General features: G+C 38.4%; 1 protein-coding gene across 1 annotated transcript in view; it reads left to right on the top strand.

Annotated features, from left to right (window-relative positions):
• CLSTN2 (calsyntenin 2) overlaps positions 1-24,483 on the top strand; it is a 198,090-nt gene that overhangs the window by 115,228 nt on the left and 58,379 nt on the right. The window contains exons 3-5 of the mRNA XM_082056323.1: positions 1,002-1,210; positions 6,141-6,290; positions 19,170-19,355. Of these exons, the coding sequence (XP_081912449.1) occupies positions 1,002-1,210; positions 6,141-6,290; positions 19,170-19,355 (545 nt within the window). The remainder of the gene's footprint in view (positions 1-1,001; positions 1,211-6,140; positions 6,291-19,169; positions 19,356-24,483) is intronic.

The raw sequence follows: 24,483 nt of genomic DNA, 5'->3' as shown, positions 1-24,483 counted from the left end.
GACATGTTCCTGTGCGACCTCACCTAGGTGTTCCTGCTCCAGCAGGGGATTGGACTAGATGATCTTTTGAGGTCCCCTTCCAATCCCAAACATACTGTGATACTGTGATTTAGAGGGAAGCCTATGTATCAAATAACCATCAAGTCACAGAAACAGGTTTTGCTTCATATTATTAAATTTTTTTATGGTTTTCCCTCACATGTCAGCAACAAGCTAGAACGTTCCACTTATGGAAAGTTTTGGTCTAATCCTGACCAAATGAAATCTGGCATATCGGGATCAGACTTTGTTACACTTTCTCATAGCGGTTTGTATAGTAAACCACACAATAAGCTGCGCTGCCTGGGTCCCAACCTTTACTACTGGCTCTGCTATTGATCTAGAAAGTCTCTTCATTTCTCCGTCCCTCTGTTACCTTGCCTATCAAACCAGATAGCAAATTCTTTCGAAGGACGGCCTTTAGAGTTTGCTTATTAAATAATAAAAAGGCCTGTTATTTTTGACCATCAAAGGTTTACACATACAATGTTGTAACTAATTAAAGCATTAAATAATTGTAATCAGCAGATGGTGAGAGGCTTATTTAATACCAAAGAATATTCATAAATTCACCATTTTTAGGTAGTGAATATGTAAGGTTACTGTAATTCTCTTCCTTTTTTTCTTTCTTTTTTTTTTTTTTTTCATATTAACCCATTTTAAAGTGGAATAATAACATTGACTTTCTGCTGGGGTCCTTTTTAAGAGGCAGACAGATTTTAATAGGGAGCACCATGAAGCCCTCTACCTACAAGTTATGGCAACAGGTTTTTACCTAGTGCCACATTAAGATATTAAGCAGAGCAAAATAAACAAAAAATTCAATAATATTTTAGCATGGTGTGTACGTAGTTTTCTAGATATGCTTTGTTAGTGTTTTCAAGTGTTTTGAAAACAAACTATTAGTGCTGTGTCATGATAAATTAATTTTTCTCTTTGATGTCTGTCTTTACCTATTTTAGGGCAGTGGTCCATATCCAGGTAAAGGATGTCAATGAGTTTTCACCAGTATTCAAGGAGAGCATGTATAAAGCCACCGTGACAGAAGGGAAGATCTATGACAGCATACTGCAGGTAGAAGCCATAGACGAGGACTGTTCCCCACAGTATAGCCAGATCTGCAATTACGAAATTGTCACAACTGATGTTCCTTTTGCCATTGACAGAAACGGTGAGTGTGGAGATGGAGCAATTGTAAGTTCTGCGACAGGTATTAGTAATTTCTATAGATAAATTCCTTATTGATAGTAGCTGATAACTTGGCTTGAGTTTTAACTCAGGAGAGTAATCCTATTCTCATCTCTGAGAACGAAAGATCCATTTCACTGGGAAATTCCAGCTCTTTTATGTAAGATTTGGTCAGAAAGTGCCACCATAATTTATTGTGGAAAGTAAAGCCCCAGTTTCAGATGAGCAATATATTTCTGTCACTCAGTCCATTCTCTTAATTGTCTCAAATGTAGTCTCCCGTCCAACTGATGGCATTTCCTAATGCAGCATGTAGCCCTACATTCTAGGGTTTATTCACTGGTTTGTAGCTAGTCCCATTCTTCTAAACTTTCTGAAGCAGAGTCTAAGTGTAGAATTCACAATATTCCGGATATGTTTATTGATTGTTAAAACTTTCAGGGCATGGGTCCACAGATCTACCCATTTGTGGTGCTCCTGGAGCAGATTTTAGTTGGTTTTCTAGTGTATATACAATTATAGGAAAAATAATGAACCATATTAAGTTTTCCATATGCAGCAATTTTGGACCTCAGTAGCCCTGTCAGCTTCCTGCTTTTCCCAGTCAAGTTCTCACCAGGGAAAAGCACAGAACTTGACACTGAGTTTGGGAGAGGTGGCTGGGCTGCATTAAGAATGTGTTGAAGATCCTCCCTCCTATTCTCTGCTTGCTTCAGACAATACAAAATAGTAGTGTTGTTTTTCAAGTACTTCAGCAGTCCCATATTGGCATCACTTTGTAGATAAGAGTCTTTGTTATTGATATTCACGTGTGCAGAGTTGTGCAGAAATTCAAAATGGAAATTTCTCTTCTCACAGAACTTGCTTCCCCAGAACAAGCACCCTGTGTGCATGCCCAGCAATGCTCTGCTTTATCTTTCCTAACAGAAGCATTTAATCCATGTTTTGTGTAGAACGAGGATACTCTTTGAAAGTCAAATCTGATTTTTGGCCAAATTGGAAATTGAATACATGCATGGAGCTACTGTTTTCTCTAAGCAGTCATTTTCATGTTGGGATGTTTTATAAAATCCTTTCCCCTATTCAAAAATTATTCATCTTTATTTGTGCAGTTCTTGTACAACGCACAGCTGAGCACCAAAAGCTAATAACGTGTTAGCATCAATAAATTGTAAATGACATTGGGGAAAAAAGCTGTCTTGTTAATAATACATTGGGAGGAAAGCATACTACATAGGAGGTATAATCATGATGAGTACATTTGTGTTTAAATAAATGAGGTCAGCTGGCACAGTAATCTTTTGCCAGAGCAATTGCATAAAGGATTTTTTACAGGAAGGGGGCATTTGGAATAAGATGTTTGTGTGCAGTTCCCTAGAAGATTTTCTTCTCTATGTTTTGTTTGTTGTTGTTTTTTTCCTAATTGTGAGATTTCCTCTGTTGTCATAAAAGGAAGTTTTCCGTGTTTCTGTTTGAAACCACAGTTTTCCCAGAGCTTTTCATGACTTGCCAGTATAGCGCTGGATACTTACATCAGTCACAGGTGGTTTCATCATTTCATACCAAGTTTATGACAGATACCACAGATAAATAAAACATGGATATTAGTATGATAGAGAGCAGACATTCCTTTTGCTTATGCCTTTTCGGCTCCTATCACACAGCACAGCTGGCTCGTGAGTGATCATGGGTTTCTTACAGAGGCATGATCAAAAGGATATGAAGCGTCAGGAATCTTTGGTTATCTCTCTGTCCTCATGTGCCTGGGACCTGCTTTTCAGCAAAGGCAATGAGAAAATCATTGATTTAAATGTGACTTTAAAGCCTGCACTGAATAATTGGTAGAAAGTTGTAATACTTGCAGTTTCTTGGTCATGAATTCAATTAATATTTTTTGATCTATTTGTTCACTAAAAGCACAGTGCTGCCACAATCAACAGTAATTGGAGTCTAATTTGCATTTTTTTTATATAATGGTAATTGCTTAAACCCGCTGGGATTAGAGACAGAGTTAAAATAGATGGTTGCACTTTTATTTTGTGACAGAAATATGTTGTTTAGTTCCAACATATTTCATTGCTGAGAATGTCTCTCTGTGCCAACTGATATAAACTTACTCTGGTACAAATGCTTTGGCATTGTGCCCAGTTCTGTTACCTGTAGGATGATTAGAATAGGTATATGAGATGCCTGGAACTGTCTGTTAATACTGTGCTAATTAGGATTTTGTTCATAGGGGTGTTTTTTTTTACCCATTGTGAAAAGCAAATCTAGGTTCTTGTGTCTTTTCCAAGTCAGGTGTTTTGGATTTTGTTTGTTTGTTTTTGCTTTTCAGTAACGTAAGTGTGGAATTTCATATCAGTCCCAGGTGGTGTTTATTTTTTGTTTTCACTACCAGCCTATGAAACAAACCATAAACACAGGCCTTTAGAAAGATGAATATGCTATTCCATCAGCTTTTTTTCTTTTGGCAGATCATTGTCTTTCTGGCAAAACTTAGTTCTAGTATCTAGATCAATCCAGGGAGCATTTTGTTACCCCAAAAAACTATATTACACATTGGGGAACATGTGGAGAAAGGGAGAGAGAACTCCCATACTGTAGCAGTGCACAGTCTCCTTCCCATCACCAAACTGTATAAGGCACCCAGCACTGGCACAGGAAGCAGCATTCGGCTCTGGTGTAGTTCTTGTAGATCTTTGTAGTTAGGTGCCTAAAGGTAGGGAATATAGGGCTTCCCATGTACATTTGGCAACTTTGACCCTTGATACATAATTTTTTTGTGAAAAAAATTACATTGTGTTATAAAACCGTAACACTAATAACATTGACACTTGTATACGATGAGCCGGACTTGGAAGGTAATGAACTCTTGGTCATAAAATACAACTGTGTAAAGGCAAAGACAAATTTATGCTTTGCTGTGCAAAGAATTGGGACTAAAGGTATAAGACACAATATGTTTTAAGAGACTTGCATGTGTCTTAGTTTAGTTGTCTTCTTAGCACAGAACCCACATCATCAAGTGAGCTATATCAATATTGTTTCTTGAGAATTATCTCGCCTGATCATGGACTAAAATAATACCAAGGAGAACCAAATTGTGAAATATGAAGATTCACCTAAGAAAAAGTATAATGCAGAAAGGAAAGAACAACTAAGCAGATATTAAATGAATCATTAAGTATATAGTGGTAGTTTTTCCTTAAGTCTGCTTAGGCAGGTACTAATCAAGCAACTCAGGATAGCAAAATGAGTAGATTAAACTGTTTTGCTAATTACTAACTGAAAAACCAAGTAGTATTATAGTTGATATTGTTATTGCAGTTGCTTTTGTGATGGCAAGAACAGATAACTGCCTGACAAAGTGAGGTGCCTGAGAGAGAACCAAAGCAGCTGTAGAACACAGCAATGTTTCTGTATTAGTCTTCAGCAGGTCCTTCTGCTTCTCCATTTGAGACAAAATTAGTGAGAAGGTCTGTCACCCTCTGTGCCCTGCTCAGCAAGGGAGGGGTAAAGACTCAAAGTTAACATAAAATGGAGTATGGGGCCTGATTTATAAATGCAGATGTGTCTATTTAAGCTACAAATTTTGAACCAGAAGGTAGTGATAATTGCAAAAGCAGCCTTCCTTCAGACCTGACTTTGCATTAGTTTCAACTAAACTACTAAAGTTAGCTTTGATATAGTAGTAGTCAGGAAAGTTTTTGGTTCTGACCGGATAAGGAGGGTGCATCAGAGAGAGAGGCCTGCTGAAAGTCTTTACTAATTAAACTAATGTAGGTTTAGTGAAAGACTGAAGAAGTTCCATTTGTCTGCGTTCACCTGTCTCTCATTCATTTGAATAATAAATAAGTAAATGGGAATATAAAAACCCACCGCACCCAAACCCCCAAACAATGCCAGCATGCCTACCAACAGATAGGTTAACCAGCAGCTATTGGAATCAGATCACTGGTTTTGACTGCACTCCAGGATTTGGGTGCTCCCCATTCCAAATTTAGCCCAACAATTTGATTTTCAGAACCATGTTTGAAGGCAGTTGTTTTGCACAGCATTGATCCAGAGTAACCTTGTTTCTTGAATTCTAGAACAAACATCCTCAGATGTATAATGAGATGGTATAATAAACAACCCTGAACAGAAGTGTGAAACGTATCAAACAGTCTCAGGTTTCAATTTGAGCAAGAAGTGTATTTCAGTGGAAATGGACAGAAATTAAATGCTTAACACAGTAATTAAGAAAACATACATTCTGCATGGTGATCTTCCAGTCCTGCAGGAAGTTCTCTCAGAAAGATATTACCCTTTCCCTGTGGAAGTTGTAATTCCTCTGTTCCCAAAACAATTTGTCACCTTTATATGTGTGTCCGATTCAGCAGATAATCTCTGTTGTTGCCAAATTTTATTTTCCATGTGATAGCTGTGCTGTCATATCAAATACCACTAACTGCTCTAATGTAGAAGGTCAATCTGGGGCTTTTCCTATTTTTGAAACAGAGGTGTTAAAGGGCTAAAAATCTCTCTCACCAAAAGTGTAATAGCTTTAGGGGAAAAAGGAAGATACTTGTACTGGAGAGATGCAGTAGATCTCAGGAATGTGGCTGCTTTGTTAAAGGATTGTATTGTATGAGATTGTATAAGAAGATGTAGAAAATGAGATTGCACCTACTCATACTTTACATTTCAAGATGCCCATATCATATCGCTACCATCTTATATTTGCTTAAGAATTTCTCTATTTCTCTGCTGTATTGATAGAAAATACTTCTCATTCCTTGTAACTGTCCTACATGTGCATGTCCCATGTGTTTCAAAGGGCTTTCTGATCACAACCAGAACCTAAATGTTATAGCCTGTATATGCTTAGCCAAGAAGTAATTTCTGAATGTTATCTTCTATTGAATCTATAGGTAACATCAGAAACACAGAGAAACTAAACTATGATAATCAGCACCAGTATGAGATAATGGTCACAGCCTTTGACTGTGGGCAAAAACGTGCAACCGAAGATGTCTTAGTACGAGTTAATGTCAAACCAGTGTGCAAACCAGGCTGGCAAGGTAAGGTTTAATAGTTTATATATTTTTCTGTTGTTGTTGAAATCTCTTTTCTTCTATATTTTCCCTCTGCCTCGCAGCACCGTAAGGAAACTAGGGTGCCCATAGAAAACTGTTGCTATTTCTTATGCTTACTTCATTTCAAGCCTGTTAAAAAAGTGAATAATAATTCCATACTTGTTTACCTTTGCTGTGTTTCTTCTCTGTTTGGAACAAAGAACAGATTAGAAAATAAGATGAATTTCTCTTATTGTAAGCTATTTTATAATTCAGTCTGAAGATACTGAAAAAAAAAAAATATTATTTGCCTTTCTCCTACTACTCCTTTAACTAGAACATTTGAAGCCACTGTGGCAAGGTAGTTTTCCCATGTGTGCCAGAGTTGCTCAGATTATCTTGTTCCAGGGACGGGATTGGCTTTCACGTGCGTGCAGGTGTGAGTCAAAGCATGGTAGTGGGAGTGAAAGGCATTTTTTTATCCTGATTACTGTATTTGTCTCAAGACATTTCAATACGAATTAGTTTTCTAAAAATATTCTAAGGATCTACAGTCTACTTTGTCTAAAAATGGAGAAAAACCCAGCTGGCAATGTACTAGGAATGTAGATATGCCACAAATTATAAGGAATTAAGATGAAAATGAGGGCTGTATTACAGACAAACCAACTGAATGTAGCCATACTATGCAGATGTCATTCAGGACTAACATGACCTTCATAATGGTAATTTTTTGAAAAGACTGAGAAGGAAAAAAACAGTTTAGCTGTTGTACTTGAAGGTAAACTTGCAGACAGACATTGAGAAGGAAAAAAGGTTTTATTTGTAAAATGAGAAGCCCTGGTCTCGAGGACCTTCTAAGGAAATGTGTGCAGTATCATGATTCCATTTCACAGTCCTCACTTAGAGGACACATCTTTATTTTTCAGGGATGTACCAGTTTCCCACACACCCAACTACTTTGAAGAGCATTTTTATTAAAATTGTAGAATACCTATGAACTATTTCCACATTTTCTGATCCTATTGCTCAAAACAACAAGATTTATTCTATTAAACCAATATGGTCTTTTTACACTGTAGGTATTTTTCTGTTCCATTTTATGGAGTAATCTCGAATTAAATACAAATTAGCTTGTAATTTGTATTAAAATAGGTGCAATCGTTGATTTTTTAAATCTCCATATTATTTCCATTTAGAAATTTTATTGATTGAATATTTTTTGCAAAGATATGTTACTTATGGTGTGTTTATGTTGTCCAATGTTGTCATACTTATTTCATAGTTCAAGCATTAATTATAGGACAGATGGTCATTGCTGGTCCCATGAGTTGAATATAGACACTAGGCAGCCAATAAAATTAACAGAAACAGCCTCAAATAAGGTGTTTGGGTTTGGGGTTTTTTTGTGAGGTTTGGGATTTTTTCAATGCTTTGTTCATCTTAGATTACATAAAGTGTTTACAAGCTATTTAAGTTTTTAATGAAAGGCTGGAATTCAGCTTTATTTCATGCATGCAAAATTTATTTTCTTCTGTTCTACAAGTCAGAGCTGTATGTGGCTGATGGTTTGGTTAACACTAGCTATTTAATATGAGAGACTGCCAGCTTGTTATTTTTAGTGTGATGGTGAGAAAAGAGAGAAAACAGCAGATATAAAGCAACAGTTTTTAGAAAAAGAATGTAATACATAGGAAAGTTTAAAGCAGCTTGCAAGGTAAAAATATGAAATAGCTCATTATGTTCTGCTCTAGCACATTCCCTGCCATCATTGTGGAATGGTACCGTTCCCTCTGTCAGACAGGTGGCTGCTTCACCTTCTTGCTGTGTCTCCAGGTCACAGAGCACAAAGTGCAAGTGGGTGGTGCTTGTTTGCCTACTCAGGGCATAAGGTATTTAGGTAAAGAATTAGGTAGACATGACTTTAGTTCTTAAATACTAAGTCATTATTTATAATTTGAAAATGAGCTGCATCATAATACTTCCAGAAATGCCTACATTTCTCTTAGTTTTGGGTTTTTTTTTGTGCTTACTTCTTTTTAAAGGTGAAGATAATCATATAGGTGTTATTTTCCACTTTGAGACAGTATCTATAAAAATTAATTGTTGCTGGGAAAAAAAAATTCAAATAAGCAAAACCTACTTAAAGAGAAGATCTGGAGACTGGGAATTGAGGGTATTTATAGTGTTTTTCTTCCCAGTGTCTGTTGCTCTGTGACCTCCCCACGAAGAGGCAGCCAACAGTTATGCTCAATCTTCTTGGAAATAATGCTATATTTGAAAAGATTGGATGAATAAGAGAGATACAATGATGTTTTTCTTGACAGAAATTATGAATATTCTAAGCCTTTGGTTATAACATTGAAGTTACTGAAATACAACATGATTTTCTTTTTCTTGTTCTTCAGTGTTAGCTTGAATAAATAAACACTTGGAATTTCTATTTATAGCATTGGCAGTTATTTCTTTGAAGTTACTGGCTTTAGTGATCTGTAATATTGTTCAAGTTCTTTCTGTAACTATTGTGAGTAGACATTGTAGTAGTCTAATGCACATTCAGTGTTAAAAATTTCAGTGCATTAAATTTCAATGCAGATGCCCTTCAAATAACCTCCATTGCGCAGGGGTGGGACAGGGACGAATAGGTTTATGTAAAACAGTGTACAAAATTATTCCTGTTTCTAGAGGCCAATCACATGTGACTGACAAGTATAGCAGAGCAAATAAGACTCAACAAGCCAAGGTGCTATCATTTAAACAGTATTCCCTTGGGCTATTAGCATTTAAGTCTTCATTAAATCTTGGAGTTACTTCCCTGGTCTCTGAAGATGGACATTAATATAGTCAGGAAGCATTCCCACACAGACGTTTTCAGAAAAAAAAAACAAGCTTCTACTTTATTAAGAAGATACTTTAGAAACAAACTTGACCCAAACTGACATCAAACCATTCTGAGAAGCCCACTCTGGAATGTTATTAGTACCATAAGCAAGCTAAAAATGTAAATCAATTAACTGAATTAATTCCTAATCAGTTAATTTAATTGGAAGATCTCAGTAGCAAGTTTTGTCAACTGACTTCTGCAGCTATTCTACAAATTCTCTTCATGCTGTGTGTTAATCTCTGTGATTTTCAGTGATCAGTTACTGCCAGGTAAGTAAAGAGACAACACTATAAAGAAAAGCTAAATGATAGTACTTGACATCGTAATGGGTAGATTTGCAGTTGAAGTTATTTCCATTTTTTTTTTTTTTTCTTTAAACACAATTAGTTGTTTTCCACTAATTCTTCAGCACATTGCCTGGGGTTCTGTCCATTCCTCCAGGACTTGGCCTTTGCTGCAGTTCTGTGGACAGAGAGCAGACACTATGCTCTTTCCTGTTGATTCACATCCAGTGTGCTTCTTTTCACTACAGTAGTAGTTTTAATGTTTAATTGACCTCTGTTAAGTTACTTCTGCTTTATTCAAAGCAGGGTAGACTGACTTCTGGCAACACAGTACTAATTGTCCATACAGTATTTTTATTAAAAAACATGAGGTGAAATAAGAAAGTCACAAACCTTTAATCTACACCATATTTTCTGTAGCTCATTTATGGTACCATAATATTGGTTTTTTCTTATTTCTGCTACTTTTAGGATCAGTCTTCATAAAAACAAAGAAGTTACTAGTTTTTATCCTAGTGGGATAAAAAATGGAAATATTAAACAATGTACTGAAAGATGCAAGATAGCAGAAAATTGAAAACAATTATTCCTGTACTAAGCTCTCTGGTGCTACATGGGAAGAAAATAAATCGGAGTTTAGCCTCAAAAAATGAAGGGTAGAATCACATCCTCAAAAACTTAAAATATCTTTTGAGGCTGCTAGAGGTCTGCTCCACTTTTGACGACTAAACCAAAAGTCAGGTTGTTCCCTTAAATGCAATTTATTTCAGGCAGGAAGCAGTTATTAAGGCATAAAACACTAAAGCTCCTCTAAACCGATCAGCTGAATACCCCAGTGAAGTATCAGGGGACTCTGCCTTTTCCGAAACAAACAGGGAAGGTTGAAATGTGTTTCTTGGGGAGGCAAGTATGGAGCAAAGACAACAATCCAAAAACTAAAAATCACATTGTCTCCTTGACCAAATAGGACCTATTTTTTTTTTTTTTTCTGCCAAATCTAATATAGCCCTTACCTGAGCAATGATCACTAATCTTCAGTTTAAGAGAAACTTCAGACACTCATTAGAAAACAGGATTTCACAGCATCCAGCCTGAAGTGTTTTACTAATTTGAAAAGATTTCCTAACCTTATCTTCAAGTCCTATGAACCCATGTACTCACTTAACCTAATTACCTGAGGGAGTAATATAAAGTAGAAGTTCCTAAAAAAATCATTTAAAAAAAAAAATCCTTAAAAATTCAGTTACTTTCTGCTTAGTGTTTGCTTAAACATAGTTTTTAAATAAAAGCTTCTCTTTATTTACCTAATAGACTATAAAAATATTTAATGTTAATGTATCAGAGATACTGCATGCTACTTCTTTAGGGTTTGTAGGGCTCACTGAGGTGACCTAGAGCTTTGCTACCACGAAAAGGCACATTCTTATCACCTCTTTAATGTCATTCAGAGGCCGTGTACAGGTCATATCAGCTGAAACGTAATCTTCCTTTTGTTCAGAGCAGGGCAGGACCTTCTCTTTTAGTAGCTGGGTGATCTTAGATTACTTCTGAGTGAACATACTTCATAGGTGCTATTTGCAGTAGATGCTGAGTGATTTTAGACTGGTATTCGTGGGAGCTTTCTAATAAAATCCAATTACAGTGGAAAACCAAAACTGTATTCGCTTTTGAGCTGTCAGTGCTTTTAGCATGGAACAATATGATTACTAAAGAAATTTGGTATTTGGAGGAGGGTGGTCAAGTACAGAAACCTTGCTTATGAAAATAATATTCATATTCTTCAGGAACAATTTTGAAGGCCCAAATATGTCCTGCAATAAATATAAATCATTTTCTATTCTTCTTGTGCACATACCCAGCAGTTTTAAATGCAGTGCTTGTATTGTTTTAGCTATCAGATATTTACCAATATTTTTAAGAATGAAATTTATTGCAAAGCAAGGAGCCTTTATGCCAGTCTGGTCTTGGAGCTGCTGTACCTGTATTAGCCATACATCCTTAAAACAAGGTAATCATAACAAAATGCTTACATTCAGCTATTAACTCGAATGGCACCATTTTGGTAGAATACCCACTGTTTAAATACCCATTTCAGACATTTGAAAATAAATTTAACATCCGAGTACTTTTAATTTTTGCGCTCAAAGTTTGCATAAATTCATACTCACTTATGTTCTTGTATCAGCAACATTCTTTTGTTTGGCTACCAGACATATTTAGAGAATGCAGTCATACCTGATTCAATCTGAATTTTAATATATACTCTCTCCTCAGCAAATTCTGTGTATGTATTACAGCTAAATACATCTTTCCTGAACACTCCAGATAAGGTGTTATTGCATTTCTTTTTACCACAGCCTCTTACTGGAAACACAGTTCTTTATATATTCCAAGACTACCGTTCTGTTGCCTGGCTGTATCAGACTGGTGGCTCATGGACATGCTGTTATTGACTGAATGGAATCAGCTTTTTTTCCAGGTGTCATTTTTCAGTGATGACTGACCAGCTTGCCGGGTCCCTGAGCATGCGCTGGCACTTTGTATCATTACTACCAAGCAATATCTCTATAACACCAGTTCTCAAGGTCATCTTGTTCTGTACATGAGATATCCTCTTTCTATATCGACTTCCAATGTAGAATTGCCTTCCAATTTTGTCACTAGCAGAAGTGATTAATGCAGTCCTGGCTTTGCACCAAGACCATTAATGGAAATATCAAATAACGATCCCAAGGCAGATTCACAAGGATCTTTACTAGTTCTTCTCTGTGTACCACAAACTTTACCTTTTCAGAGTAACCCATTATTGCCCTCTCTTTAGGCAGTTCTATATTATGTAACAATTGAAATACTAAAGACTGACTTTTCCATCCTAACTCATGCAAGAAAACATTCATTTTAGACCTATTTAACTGGATTCTTATTTCCATATACCTCTGTGGAGGTTCATTCCTTTGTTCATTTTTCTGCATTTACAACTACAAAACCATCTTTCCTTTTTTAAATTTTCACTGCAAGATCTCCATGAGCTTCACTGGGACAATTATCATTTCACTGAGAAATTTCTTACCTCTCAGATGCAGCTGATGGTTGGTGGTTCCAGTGACATTTCATCCACTCAGAAGTTAAAGCACTACAGGGTATCCAGTTAGGTTTGAAGCTTTTCTGTATTTTTTTTTTCCTCCACACATAAAAATCTTCCACATACTCTTACACCATGGGCTTAAAAATTGCAGAGTTTCCACACAAGTTTTGACATCCTCAATTCAATTGAATTCAGTAACTAATGCTTCAGAGTCTTTCTTTTGGAATTTGAGAAGCTCTTTGCATGCTTCTTAGTAGAGAAATCCTTGGAACACCAGGATCCAAACAATAGTCACAGCCCTTGTTCTCCAGGATAACTGGGAAGCTGCTTCTTCCCATAACAATATCTTTTTTTCGGTAGTTCGTTCTTCTGCAAACATTACAAGTCTCTAACCACATCTAAATGTGATGTCAAGGAGTACCAAGAGTAGGACTACTCCCAAAAGGAAGGCAAGCCAGGAGTCAAGTGTAATAACAGGGCTGGCAGAGCCTTCATCATCAAGCGCCAACCTGTCACCCAACTGATGTGAGCAGAACAGACCCAGAGATGGGGACCAGGTTCAGCCAAGAGCCCAGATCCTCAGGCATGTTCATGGTGAGGAGGCAGGTCCCAGGAAGTTGATCCATAGATGAGTGTTAGGATCATGTCACTGAGCAGGTCCATAGTGATGAGGCCGGTCTGTCAAGCCAGAAAGTCAGTCTGTGGGTTGACTTCTGGATAAAGGAACCCTATGGCCAAAGCTGTGGCTGAGCTAGAGAACAACACCTCTACAGCATCATAGGTCAGGCTAGGACTGAAGTGATGGGGCTGAGCTTAAATAGAGCTCCTGGCCCCTGGATGTGAATGGAGGCCCCAGGAGAGGCTTATGGAGCCTCATTAGGGCTTTATTAGTGCACTTGGGGCTCTGACATCCAGTTTGTTGCAGAAAATACCTATTACCATTCAAATGCAAACGTACAACAGATAATAGTTAAACCTATGCTGTTATCTCCTATTTTTTATATATTTTTGTTTTGCATAATTAGGCACCATTATGGCTTGGGGATTTATCACTCGTTTGGATTATTCAGTGTCACTAGTTCGGGCACAGCTGCTGTTCCATTATGGTGCACTAACTCCTGCAACAGCAGACTTTACCACTATCCTGCAGTACTCCAAATTTCTGTCTCTGGTTTTTTGGTTTTTAAACTGTCAGCATACCATAGAAAGAAGAGGTGCATGTGGCTGTTTCTTTATGCTTATGAGATCTGCGTTCAAATTTCTTAGCAAACCATAGTGCCTTAGATGGGCTTTGGAAGTTAGTTTGAGTCTTCTCTGTGCTATGGAGAGGCTTTAACTGGGTCAAACTTTCTGATTATCATTTATTTAACAAATCACTCATCATATTTAACATCCTTAAATTTATATGTGGCATGAGATTTAGGAGTCGTCTCACTTGTGTCTTACTAGCTTGTAGATTAGCTGACAAACCTAAAACTTGTGGTATTTGTGTGTGTCATTAAACACACAAAAGAAGCATGATTGTAGCCGACAGTTAAATCTTGTTTCGTTTTTGGCATAACTTCTACCAAACTTCCCTAGCACAACACATCTGGTAGGAGTTGTGGCAACCATCGCAAAGCTCCACATTTGGTTCCCAGGAGATAAAGCTTTTTTTTTTCTGTCGGTGGTGACTGCTTAACCCTTTAAAACTTAGCAAATTGTTTTTAGAAAATTAAGGTCTGTGCAGCACACAGTGACATTGATGGATCCTGGAAGTAGCATTCTGCTGGTGCTTATTACCTGCTTTGTGTCCAGTTAAGCAGGGGCATCCTCCTTTGTAAAATTATCTACTTAACAAATGGGAATCTGCTTAGACAAGCTGAACAGACCTCTGGTCAAGAAGTTCAGGTTCTTCACAGAAACAAAGGTATTTAAGAAAGGGCTGGACAGAGATGACTACTGGTCTTTTTTCTACTTTCCTCCTGAGATGACAAGACATAGCAGATGATCCATTTTAACATTAATTATATACTTTAAAATGAGAATAATAACATGGACTCAATTTGGTTCACCTGTAATCCGTGTCAAGAAGCAGCATTCAAAATTTTTGAAAGATCTCTTGCAAGGCTGAGTTTTCCTTTTTTGCAAGTAAAAATTTTCTTTCCAGAAGTTTAGAGGAGGGCTAATCAGGAAATGGGGAGCACAACAGATAGATTGTTTGTGTGTCTTGGGGTTTGGTTTGGTTTGTTTTTTTTCCAAATGGGAAAGTGGGAAACTAAAGCCCTTTGTTTTTCTTTTTTTTTTTTGTTAGATTCGTACAATTTAAAAGCCCATAGAGAGAATGCTGCCCAAGAGAATATATGCAGGAACTGTTACCCTGTGTCTGTTTTGCTAAAAATGCCCTGTATCTTTAATTCAAAGTAGAAATGCAAGTACCAAAGCTTGTACATTTTGGAAATGTCTTATAGCCATTGATCTTTTGCCTGTGGAGAATGCTGAACTGTACAGCAGGTTATTTATTGAGGTGGCTGCAATGTATGATATTCTGGAAATGTGCACTTTTCAGTAAATACTTAGTGTTGAAAGAAAATTGTTGTTTTGTGAGGACAGTGCACTGCTTTTCCAAATACCATTGGTCAGCATCTAGTGCTGTCCGACTGCTGCTTTTAAGATACAGGGAGTTTCATAAATCATTAAAATACATGTATTTTTGGTGAAACTACAGAGATATTTCTGATCTTGTTTGAAATGCTTTGTGTATACTGATATTTTTATTTATTTTAGTTTGTTTCATTTTTTCAAATTAATAAAGAGGAAAATGTTTAATAAAAATATCTTGGCAAAGCTATGAAGTATATAAGTATTAAAAAAATAAAATAAAAGAAGCAGAATAGCCTTTAGCCAATATCCAGCCTCTATAGATAGGACAGATGCGAAGATGCTGGAAACAGATCTACCAATTACATTGCTCTGGGAACTTTATGTTCCAGTTATTATGTAGAGATGCTGCAGGGACCCACTAAAAGCACTACATAAATTTGATCTTACATTTAGCTGCCAGGATGCACATCTTCACTCCAGCATGAAAGAAGGTTTTCATTTCACTGGCATAGTACGAGTTGCGTTAAAATGTCTTCAGTTTTAATTACCTTGTCATGATTTTTAATGTCATGAAGTAGAATTAAAGTTCAAAGCCACACACATGTAGGAGACATGAATCAGGTCATTCCTCCTCTGCACATGTGCCATACTCCTTCAAGGGAAAATCAGATTAAATCATTCTTGGTGTCATCGAGCATTAGAAATTAGTGAAAATACATCGATAATATATCGATCACAAGGAAAAAGAGTCATGTACAAACCTGTTAGCGTAGAAATCAAGGAAAGTCATTACATTATCCTCCTGTTAAAAGAAAAATTTATTTAGTACATTGAGATTTACTGGTTTGATCCATTTTGAGCACCTCAGAGACGGAGATTCAAGTTGACATAGTTGTTTTATAATTGATGACACCTGAACCACAAACTTGACATCGTGATATTTACACTCTGATGTTGTTATGTTGTAAGTCAAATCCAGCTGGAGCTGTCTTGTATTGTTTGGAAGAGCTTTATACCACAAGTGGCATGCAAAAGCCTGTTGAATAAAAAAAATCCAAACAAAAGCTGTCTTCTGCAGTGCTAAGCAGGGCTAGTTCTGTTCAAGCTTTTCCTGTGGGATTAGTCTTCCCCTGCTATTGGGGAGGCAGAGTTTACTTTTTGTCAGTCTGCACTGTAATGTGCTGGTACCACATGCCAGTTTGTGGCAAAGAAGGAACCATGTGGGTGGAGTTTATCTAATCCAGCGCAACCTACCAGTGCAGGGGGGATTGTCTGTCTTTTGACTGCTTGCAGAGCCCTGGACATGAGTTAGTTACAGATACATATATTTTAAAAGATACAGTTTATAAATATCTGCAGGGGACCGAGGTACAAATACACTAGAACAAGTCTAGTTGATGTTTTACAATTTAAAGCTGAGATAAATGCAGGTGACTTAGAATGATCAGGGTTTATGATTACCATTTTTGCCAAGTTGAAGGGTAATACTGTGAAGTGAAACACCTCTTCCCATCCAAGGGACATTCATGTGGCAGAAACAGAGGTCTCACATTATTCTTCCTTGGCATTTTATATAGTGTGGTTTTTATAAGACATTCTTCATGTAACTGGAGGTGACTGTGCAGTTGCAGATATTTTACAGCTAATAACATCTCACATACACTAATGAGTATTTTGCACGAGTGCCAGTTAATTTGATATAGCTGAGAAATGAAAATGTGGCTGAAACGTGAAAGCTGCTGAGATGGTCAGAAGTATTTCAGGTACTGATGAGACTCTCTTTATTTTTCCTTCCAGGTAGAGGAATATAATGTTTTAACTGGTGAATAGGAGAATATAAAGATCAATAATTCATATATTACTAGCATGTATACAAAACAGCAAATTATTTTATTTTTACCTGAAGTACCTGAAAGAATTTGCTGCTCTTGTTTGATTGGAAAAATGTTACCCTTAAGTTTCTGGAATGTATAGGGAACAGAAATCTGTTATTATAATGATGTACCTTATATGGTACTTGAAATACTAAGGGAACTGTTTAAGTTGACAGTTGCAGACAAATTATTGCAATCCTGCAGATCAAAACTAACTAAATATGGAATGAAGTAGCTGAATATTATTAACTGAAAATTACTACTAAAATAGCAACTCAGCTGATGTTTGCACAGGCAATAAGGTAGTCGTAGTCCTTTAGGCGGTGATGTGCAAGTCTGAAATATTTTATTAAAAATAGATGCTAAACATTCTTTCAGTCTCAGCTTCCTCTTGAGAACAAAATGCTACATGAGTACCATTGGGATTAAAAGTTATGAAGAAAATCTGAGAATTTTGAAATGCAGACCAGTGGCTGCCAGCATCCTGTCTCCTTTGTCTGGAATCTGGACTGATGATTGCTCTATGTTTCAAACCGTTTGCTTCAGATTTTCTTGTGAATTTTTAATCCAGTTTAAGATTGTGGGAGAGTGCAAGCTTTCTGAAAATGAGGTCTGTTGAAAAACCAAACTCCTTCACCTGCTAGATTTATATATATTTATTACTTCTCCTTCCACTGCTATTTAGAAAAAATGTTTCTGTCCTTTTGCTTTAAAAGATTTCATTGAGTGACCTAGAATTTTTTCCATTTCTGGAGTCCTCTTTTACCTGGGTCTAAAAAAAGGCAGCGACACTGCAGCTGTGTATGTAAGAATATTTCTTTTGACAAATGTTACAGACACACAGATGTAGACATTAGGTAGCAGAGTTGAATGGTTTTGTGATTTCAAAATAATTAACCGTTTGCATCTCTGTATTAATGTGGAATTCTTATTTATGTTGTGTGGTAATTTGACTGGAGTTGGTTAAAATGTGAGAGAAAGATATGAACCTGTTAGAGCAGGTCCAGAGGAGGCCACAAAAATAGCCAAAGGGCTGGAGCACCTCTCCTCTGAGGACAGGCGGGGAGAGCTGGGGGTGTTCAGCCTGGAGGAGAGAAGGCTCTGGGGAAACCTTACTGAGGCCTGTAGTGACAGAATGAGAAGTAACAGCTTTAAAGTGAAAGAGGGTATATTTAAATTAGACTTAAAGAATGAATTCTTTACTACAAGGACAGTAAGATTGTGGAACAGTTGTCCAGAAAAGGTGTGGTTGTCTCATCCCTGGAAGTCCTCAAGGTCAGATTGGATGGGGCTTTGAGCAACCCCTTCTAGTGAAAGATGTTCCTGCTGATGGCAGAGGGGTTGGACTAAGTGATCTTTGAAGGTCCCTTCCAAACCAAAACGTTCTATGAAAATATGAACTATAAAGATAGCCGAAATACACATTTTTCATTAATGCTGCTTGCTAGAGTTTTCTCTGAAGCAGGTTGCAAACATCATAAGTAATTTGATTTAAAAATTAAATGCTTTAGTTGAGAAGCATAGTGGTATGTATGGCATGTCCAGCTGGCTGCCTAAGGCAGGTGATAGTTTAAATGTTGTGGGCTGTGAGACATCTGCATAAGGAAAACCACAGATGAGTGAGATCTGGCTGAAAGTATGAGTAGTCCTTTCAGCTATAACTTTCTGTCATTAATACTTCACAAAATTAGTAAGACAACTGAAGACAAGAAGTGGCACTACAGATGTGTTATATTAGCCTTTGGTCACAGTCCAGTGAGACTGATGTATAAAGCCTCATCTTTGGAGATATTTGTTCGGTATCACAAAATGGTGAAATTTGACCCAATTCAGTGCAGCTGACAGCCTCGGCCCTGTAGGGCAAGCTTGTAGTCTGTCACAGGGACACCAAGACTGGAGATCCAGACTCACACCAATTAGCACTTCTCGACAGGATATGCATATACTATGTGCTTGTGTGACTCTAGCAGCAGTCATATTAGTTAATTTAGCCTGACACTGTTACGAAGAGGGGCAAAACCCAGTTTTTGAGGACAATAATTTTTTGATGCAAAGTTCAAACTTTTATTTTTGTCTTAGTGACCTTTCAGAACAATATGTCATTTAAAATTTTATAAATCCCTTCCCTTTTATAATCACTCTTTGATCTTTTTGTTGTTTTGTTTTGTTTTCCAGACTGGAACAAACGGATTCAATACAAGCCTGGTTCTGGCAGCATACCTTTGTTTCCCAGCATTCATCTAGAAACGTGTGATGGACCAGTTTCCTCAATACATACGACCATTGAATTACAGACCAATTACATTGGAAAGGGTTGTGATCGTGAAACGTACTCAGAAAAATCTCTGCAGAAATTATGCGGTATGGATATCACTTTCAGTTAATATAATACAGTTTTTCCAGATAAAGCACCGGTTCCTTGTCACCTGTAAGCACACACTGTGTGGATTTACTCAGCTGGTTCATTTTGAATCGTAGCAATGAAAATGAAAGGAGTGGTTATAGTTGACTGGTGTTTCATTCTTCTTTGCCATTTGTTTTCACTATTTTCGTAACTTCTCCCTACTTTAACTTTTTTTCTCTCCTCTTCACCTTCCCTTCTCTATATTCTCTCTTCTATATTCTCTCTTTCCTTATTTCACCTCTTTCTCACTTTTTCTTCCCTCTGCTACTAATCTGGTGTGACAGTATAGTGAGATTTCAGGTATAGATTTGCCATCATAGGAAGATCATAGGATTTGACAAGAATTGAGTCTCCATCTTGTGTTTCAGTCTTCCTGACTCAGCTCTCTGTTCCTCTCCTAAGAACTGTGTCAGAGTAAAAACAAACAAAATGTAAAGCAACATTTGGGGTAATTGAGAAAAATATTTAAGAAACATAAATTTCAGAAAATAGGTATCCTAGTAGAGAAAGTTTTCCTAATTTTTTTTTTTTTCCACTTTTCCTGCCTTTTCATAACTTGGTCTAAAAGATACAAATTCATTTTGAAAGGTAAATTAAATACTTGAGGACACTGCTGTATTTTCATTACTTTAAGATTCTGTGTGTGGCAGAGCAAAAGCCACATGTCTTTTGCCTATAGATATCTGCTCTCTCTCTTCTTCCTCTGAAACTGTGCCATCTTAGAGTTCTCATCTGAAGCCCTAATGGTGTGGAACATCGATTCTCATCTCCAAAATATCTCTTTACCTGGCTCCTGTCTGAGCTATAGTAGCAAATGTACTTTTTTTTCCATTTAAATGCGTGGATCTTTGTTTTTGGTGCTCTGCTGTATGGCTTACATTTGCTTTGATAACCACACAACAGGGTTGCAGATATCACAGTATCACAGTATGTTTGGGATTGGAAGGGACCTCAAAAGATCATCTAGTCCAATCCCCCTGCTGGAGCAGGAACACCTAGGTGAGGTCGCACAGGAACATGTCCAGGCGGGTTTTGAATGTCTCCAGAGAAGGAGACTCCACAACTTCCCTGGGCAGCCTGTTCCAGTGTCTGTCACCCTTACTGAGAAGAAGTTTCTTCTCAAATTTAAGTGGAACCTCTTGTGTTCCAGCTTGATCCCATTACCCCTTGTCCTATCATTGTTTGCCACCGAGAAGAGCCTGGCTCCATCCTCATGGCACTCACCCTTTATATATTTATAAACATTAATAAGGTCCCCCCTTAGTCTCCTCTTCTCCAAACTAAAGAGACCCAGCTCCCTCAGCCTTTCTTCATAAGGGAGGTGCTCCACTCCCTTAATCATCTTCGTTGCCCTACGCTGGACCCTCTCCAGCAGTTCCCTGTCCTTCTTGAACTGAGGGGCCCAGAACTGGACACAATATTCCAGATGTGGTCTCACCAGGGCGGAGTAGAGGGGAAGGAGGACCTCTCTCGATCTACTAACCACCCCCCTTCTAATACACCCCAGGATGCCATTGGCCTTCCTGGCCACAAGGGCACAGTGCTGGCTCATGGTCATCCTGTTGTCCACCAGGACCCCCAGGTCCCTTTCCCCTACACTGCTCTCTAATATGTAATCTCCCAACCTATACTGGAACCTGGGGTTGTTCCTGCCCAGATGCAGGACTCTACACTTGCCCTTGTTAAATTTCATTAGGTTATTCCCCGCCCAACTCTCCAGCCTGTCCAGGTCCCGCTGGATGGCAGCACAGCCCTCCGGCGTGTCAGCCACTCCTCCCAGCTTGGTGTCATCAGCAAACTTGCTGATAGTACACTCAATTCCCTCGTCCAAATCGTTAATGAATATATTGAATAATATTGGCCCCAGCACTGACCCCTGAGGCACTCCACTAGATACTGGCCTCCAACTAGACTCCGCACCATTGACTACCACTCTCTGGCTTCTCTCCCTAAGCCAGTTTGCAACCCACCTCACTACTCTATTGTCTAGACCACACCTCCTCAACTTAGCTGTGAGGATGCTGTGGGAGACTGTGTCAAAGGCTTTACTGAAGTCAAGGTAGACCACATCCACCGCTCTGCCAGCATCCATCCACCTTGTTACATTCTCATAAAAGGCTATGAGGTTGGTCAAGCATGACCTACCCTTGGTAAAGCCATGCTGACTGCCCCTAATAACCCTCTTATCCTTGATATGCCTTGAGATGGCACCAAGGACAAGCTGTTCCATTACTTTCCCAGGGACAGAGGTGAGGCTGACCGGTCTATAATTACCCGGGTCCTCCTTCTTGCCCTTTTTGAAGACTGGAGTGACATTTGCTTTCCTCCAGTCCTCGGGCACCTCTCCCGTTTCCCAAGACTTGGCAAAGATGATGGAGAGCGGTCCAGCAATGACTTCAGCCAGCTCCCTCAGCACCCGCGGATGCATCCCATCTGGACCCATGGATTTATGAATGTCCAGACTATTTAATTGCTCCCTAACCCAGTCCTCATCAACTAAAGCAAACTCCTCCATTGACCTGGCTTCATCCGGGGTCTCAGGGGTACGGGGCTCCCCAGGACAGCCTCCGGCAGAGTAGACAGAGACAAAGAAGGCATTCAGTAATTCTGCCTTCTCTGTATCTTCTGCCACCAGGGCACCCACCCCATTCATCAGTGGGCCTACATTGCCTCTGGTATTAGTTTTATCTGCTATGTATTTGAAAAAGTTCTTTTTGCTGTCCTTGACCCCTCTCGCCAGCTGTAATTCTAAGGAGGCCTTGGCTATCCTAGCTGCCTTCCTACATCCTCTAACAGCAGCCTTATATTCCTCCCAAGTGGCCAGCCCCTGCTTCCATGACCTGTAAACTCTCCTCTTCTGCTTGAGCATACCCAACAGATCCCTATTCAACCACGCAGGCCTCCTGGCTCCCTTCCTTGACTTCTTACGTGTGGGGATGCTCTGATTCGGAGCGTGGAAGAAGCAATCTCTGAATGCCACCCAGCTATCTTGGGCCCCTTTTCCTTCAAGCAGTCTTGCCCATGGGATTTCCCCCAGCAATTGCTTGAAAAGGCCAAAGTTAGCCCTGCTGAAGTCCAGGGTTGCAATTCTACTTGCTATTCTGTTCCTGCCACACGAGATGCTGAACTCCACCATCTCGTGGTCACTGCAACCCAGGCAGCCCTCAACCTTTACTGCTTCGACCAGACCCTCCTTGTTAGTGAGGATGAGATCCAGCAGTGCACCTCTCCTAGTCGGCTCCTCCACCATCTGCATGAGGAAGTTATCATCAATGCACTGGAGGAACCTCCTGGACTGTGGCTGGCTGGCTGAATGGTCCTTCCAGCAAACATCAGGGAAGTTAAAATCACCCACAACAACCAGGGCCTGTGACTGTGAGGCCACTCTCAGCTGCCCATAGAAGGCCTCATCAACTTCCTCAGCCTGATCTGGTGGCCTGTAACAGACACCCACAACAGTGTCAGCCCTGCCTGCCAGATATGTTAAGATCAATACACTAACCTTTAAGAAATAATTCGTTAAATGAAAATTTTCAGCCAGTGTTACTACATGATTAAAACTGGAGAGCCAATTCCCAGGGAAAAGTAGTTTGCAGTTACGATTACCAATTACATGTGCAAATTGAGAAAGTGACGTAAAGGTGAGTGTGAGTAGTAGCATTCTCATAAAATCTGAACACTTTCAACCTGAAAATTGCTTAGTTGAGATAACAGAAGCAATCATAATTTTAATCCTGTGTCTTTATCTGACTGACGGGGGTCTTAGAAAAGCAGGAGAAAACCCATCCACCAACAATATATATTTTCATCATATTAATGACATTACAAATGAGAGGTTAAGCAAGGGTTTGTGACCTATTGGAGTCTTGATTTCATGAAATACTAGCATTGTAATAAAAATAAATGTTATAGCTAAAGTCAAGTACTTTTGCCTCCTCTAAGAACCTGTATTGGCAGCAAAAAGAACATTGCTTTATGCCTGTTACAGACCTGAACTGCAAATGATACAATCATTCAGAGGAGATCACTACATACAAGATCTAAACCACCAAATGATTACCTTGACATAAAACACTAATAGCAGCTATAGCCAACAATATTATCAGTTCAAGTGTAGCACCGAAGTAGATAACTTCTGCTGGTTTAAAATTCTTTAGTTGGGAAGGTTGTGCAAAGGGGTTCAGTTCAAAAAGTGTGGCTCGACTACCTTACCTGTTGACACTTAGGCAGTAGAAAAGAGAATTTCAGGTCTTTTTCTTTTTCTCCTGAATAAAATAGATGTTCCTCAATACTAGTCCGATCTTAACCTGTCGTCTGCACCATGTGTAGGCCTAAACTGGTGAAAAGCAGAATGATCAAAAACATTTCAGCAAGTCTGCCAGTGCCATTGTAGTAGTTGCACGCAGCCTTTGAACAGGTGGACAGATGTACTGTCTAATGTAACTGCTGAACTTCCAGTTTTTACTCGGCACATCTGTCAAGGAACAGAATAGAAAGCACTTGAGAAAACAGATAGAATGTAAAAAGTATATGTAAATGGGCGTAAAAATTGTCACTGCTGAAAGAACTTTTTTTTTTTGTCCAAGGTTTCCATATTTTCATAGAGAAGAATAGATAAGGTAGAAACTTGTAATAGGACTTCGATAAAAAGGTTGTGAATGAAAATGAACTTTACATCAGAATTGCATTTTGACTAGCATATGCTTTGGTATTTAGTATTTGTTACCATTCTTAATATAGAGCGAACTCTTATGAATGCAGGTTAAATTATTTCTGGAAATCAGTTTTCTCCCAGAAATTACCTTATTCTATCTAATGGTTGACTAAATTATTTGAAAAGGAAGAAAACCATGATTTTTTCTACTGGAAAAGCATTGTGCAATTGCAGAGAGTGCAGAGCTGAGCAATCACAGACACTCATCTGTGCCATATAAAATGCAAGATTCTTTACAATCAAGGGCCCAGTTTATAAATCCTGTGCTCATTCCTTTACTTATCTGTTTTGAAATCTGGAGAATTCAGATGCTAAGGACAGTGCATTAATTTTTTTTTTTATATGACTGATGGCTTAGGTCTGCCTTTCAA

The sequence above is a fragment of the Streptopelia decaocto genome (genome assembly GCF_964273445.1).
Source record: "Streptopelia decaocto genome assembly, chromosome: 6".
Classification (NCBI taxonomy): domain Eukaryota; kingdom Metazoa; phylum Chordata; class Aves; order Columbiformes; family Columbidae; genus Streptopelia; species Streptopelia decaocto.
This window is presented reverse-complemented; position numbering and strand designations above follow the sequence as displayed.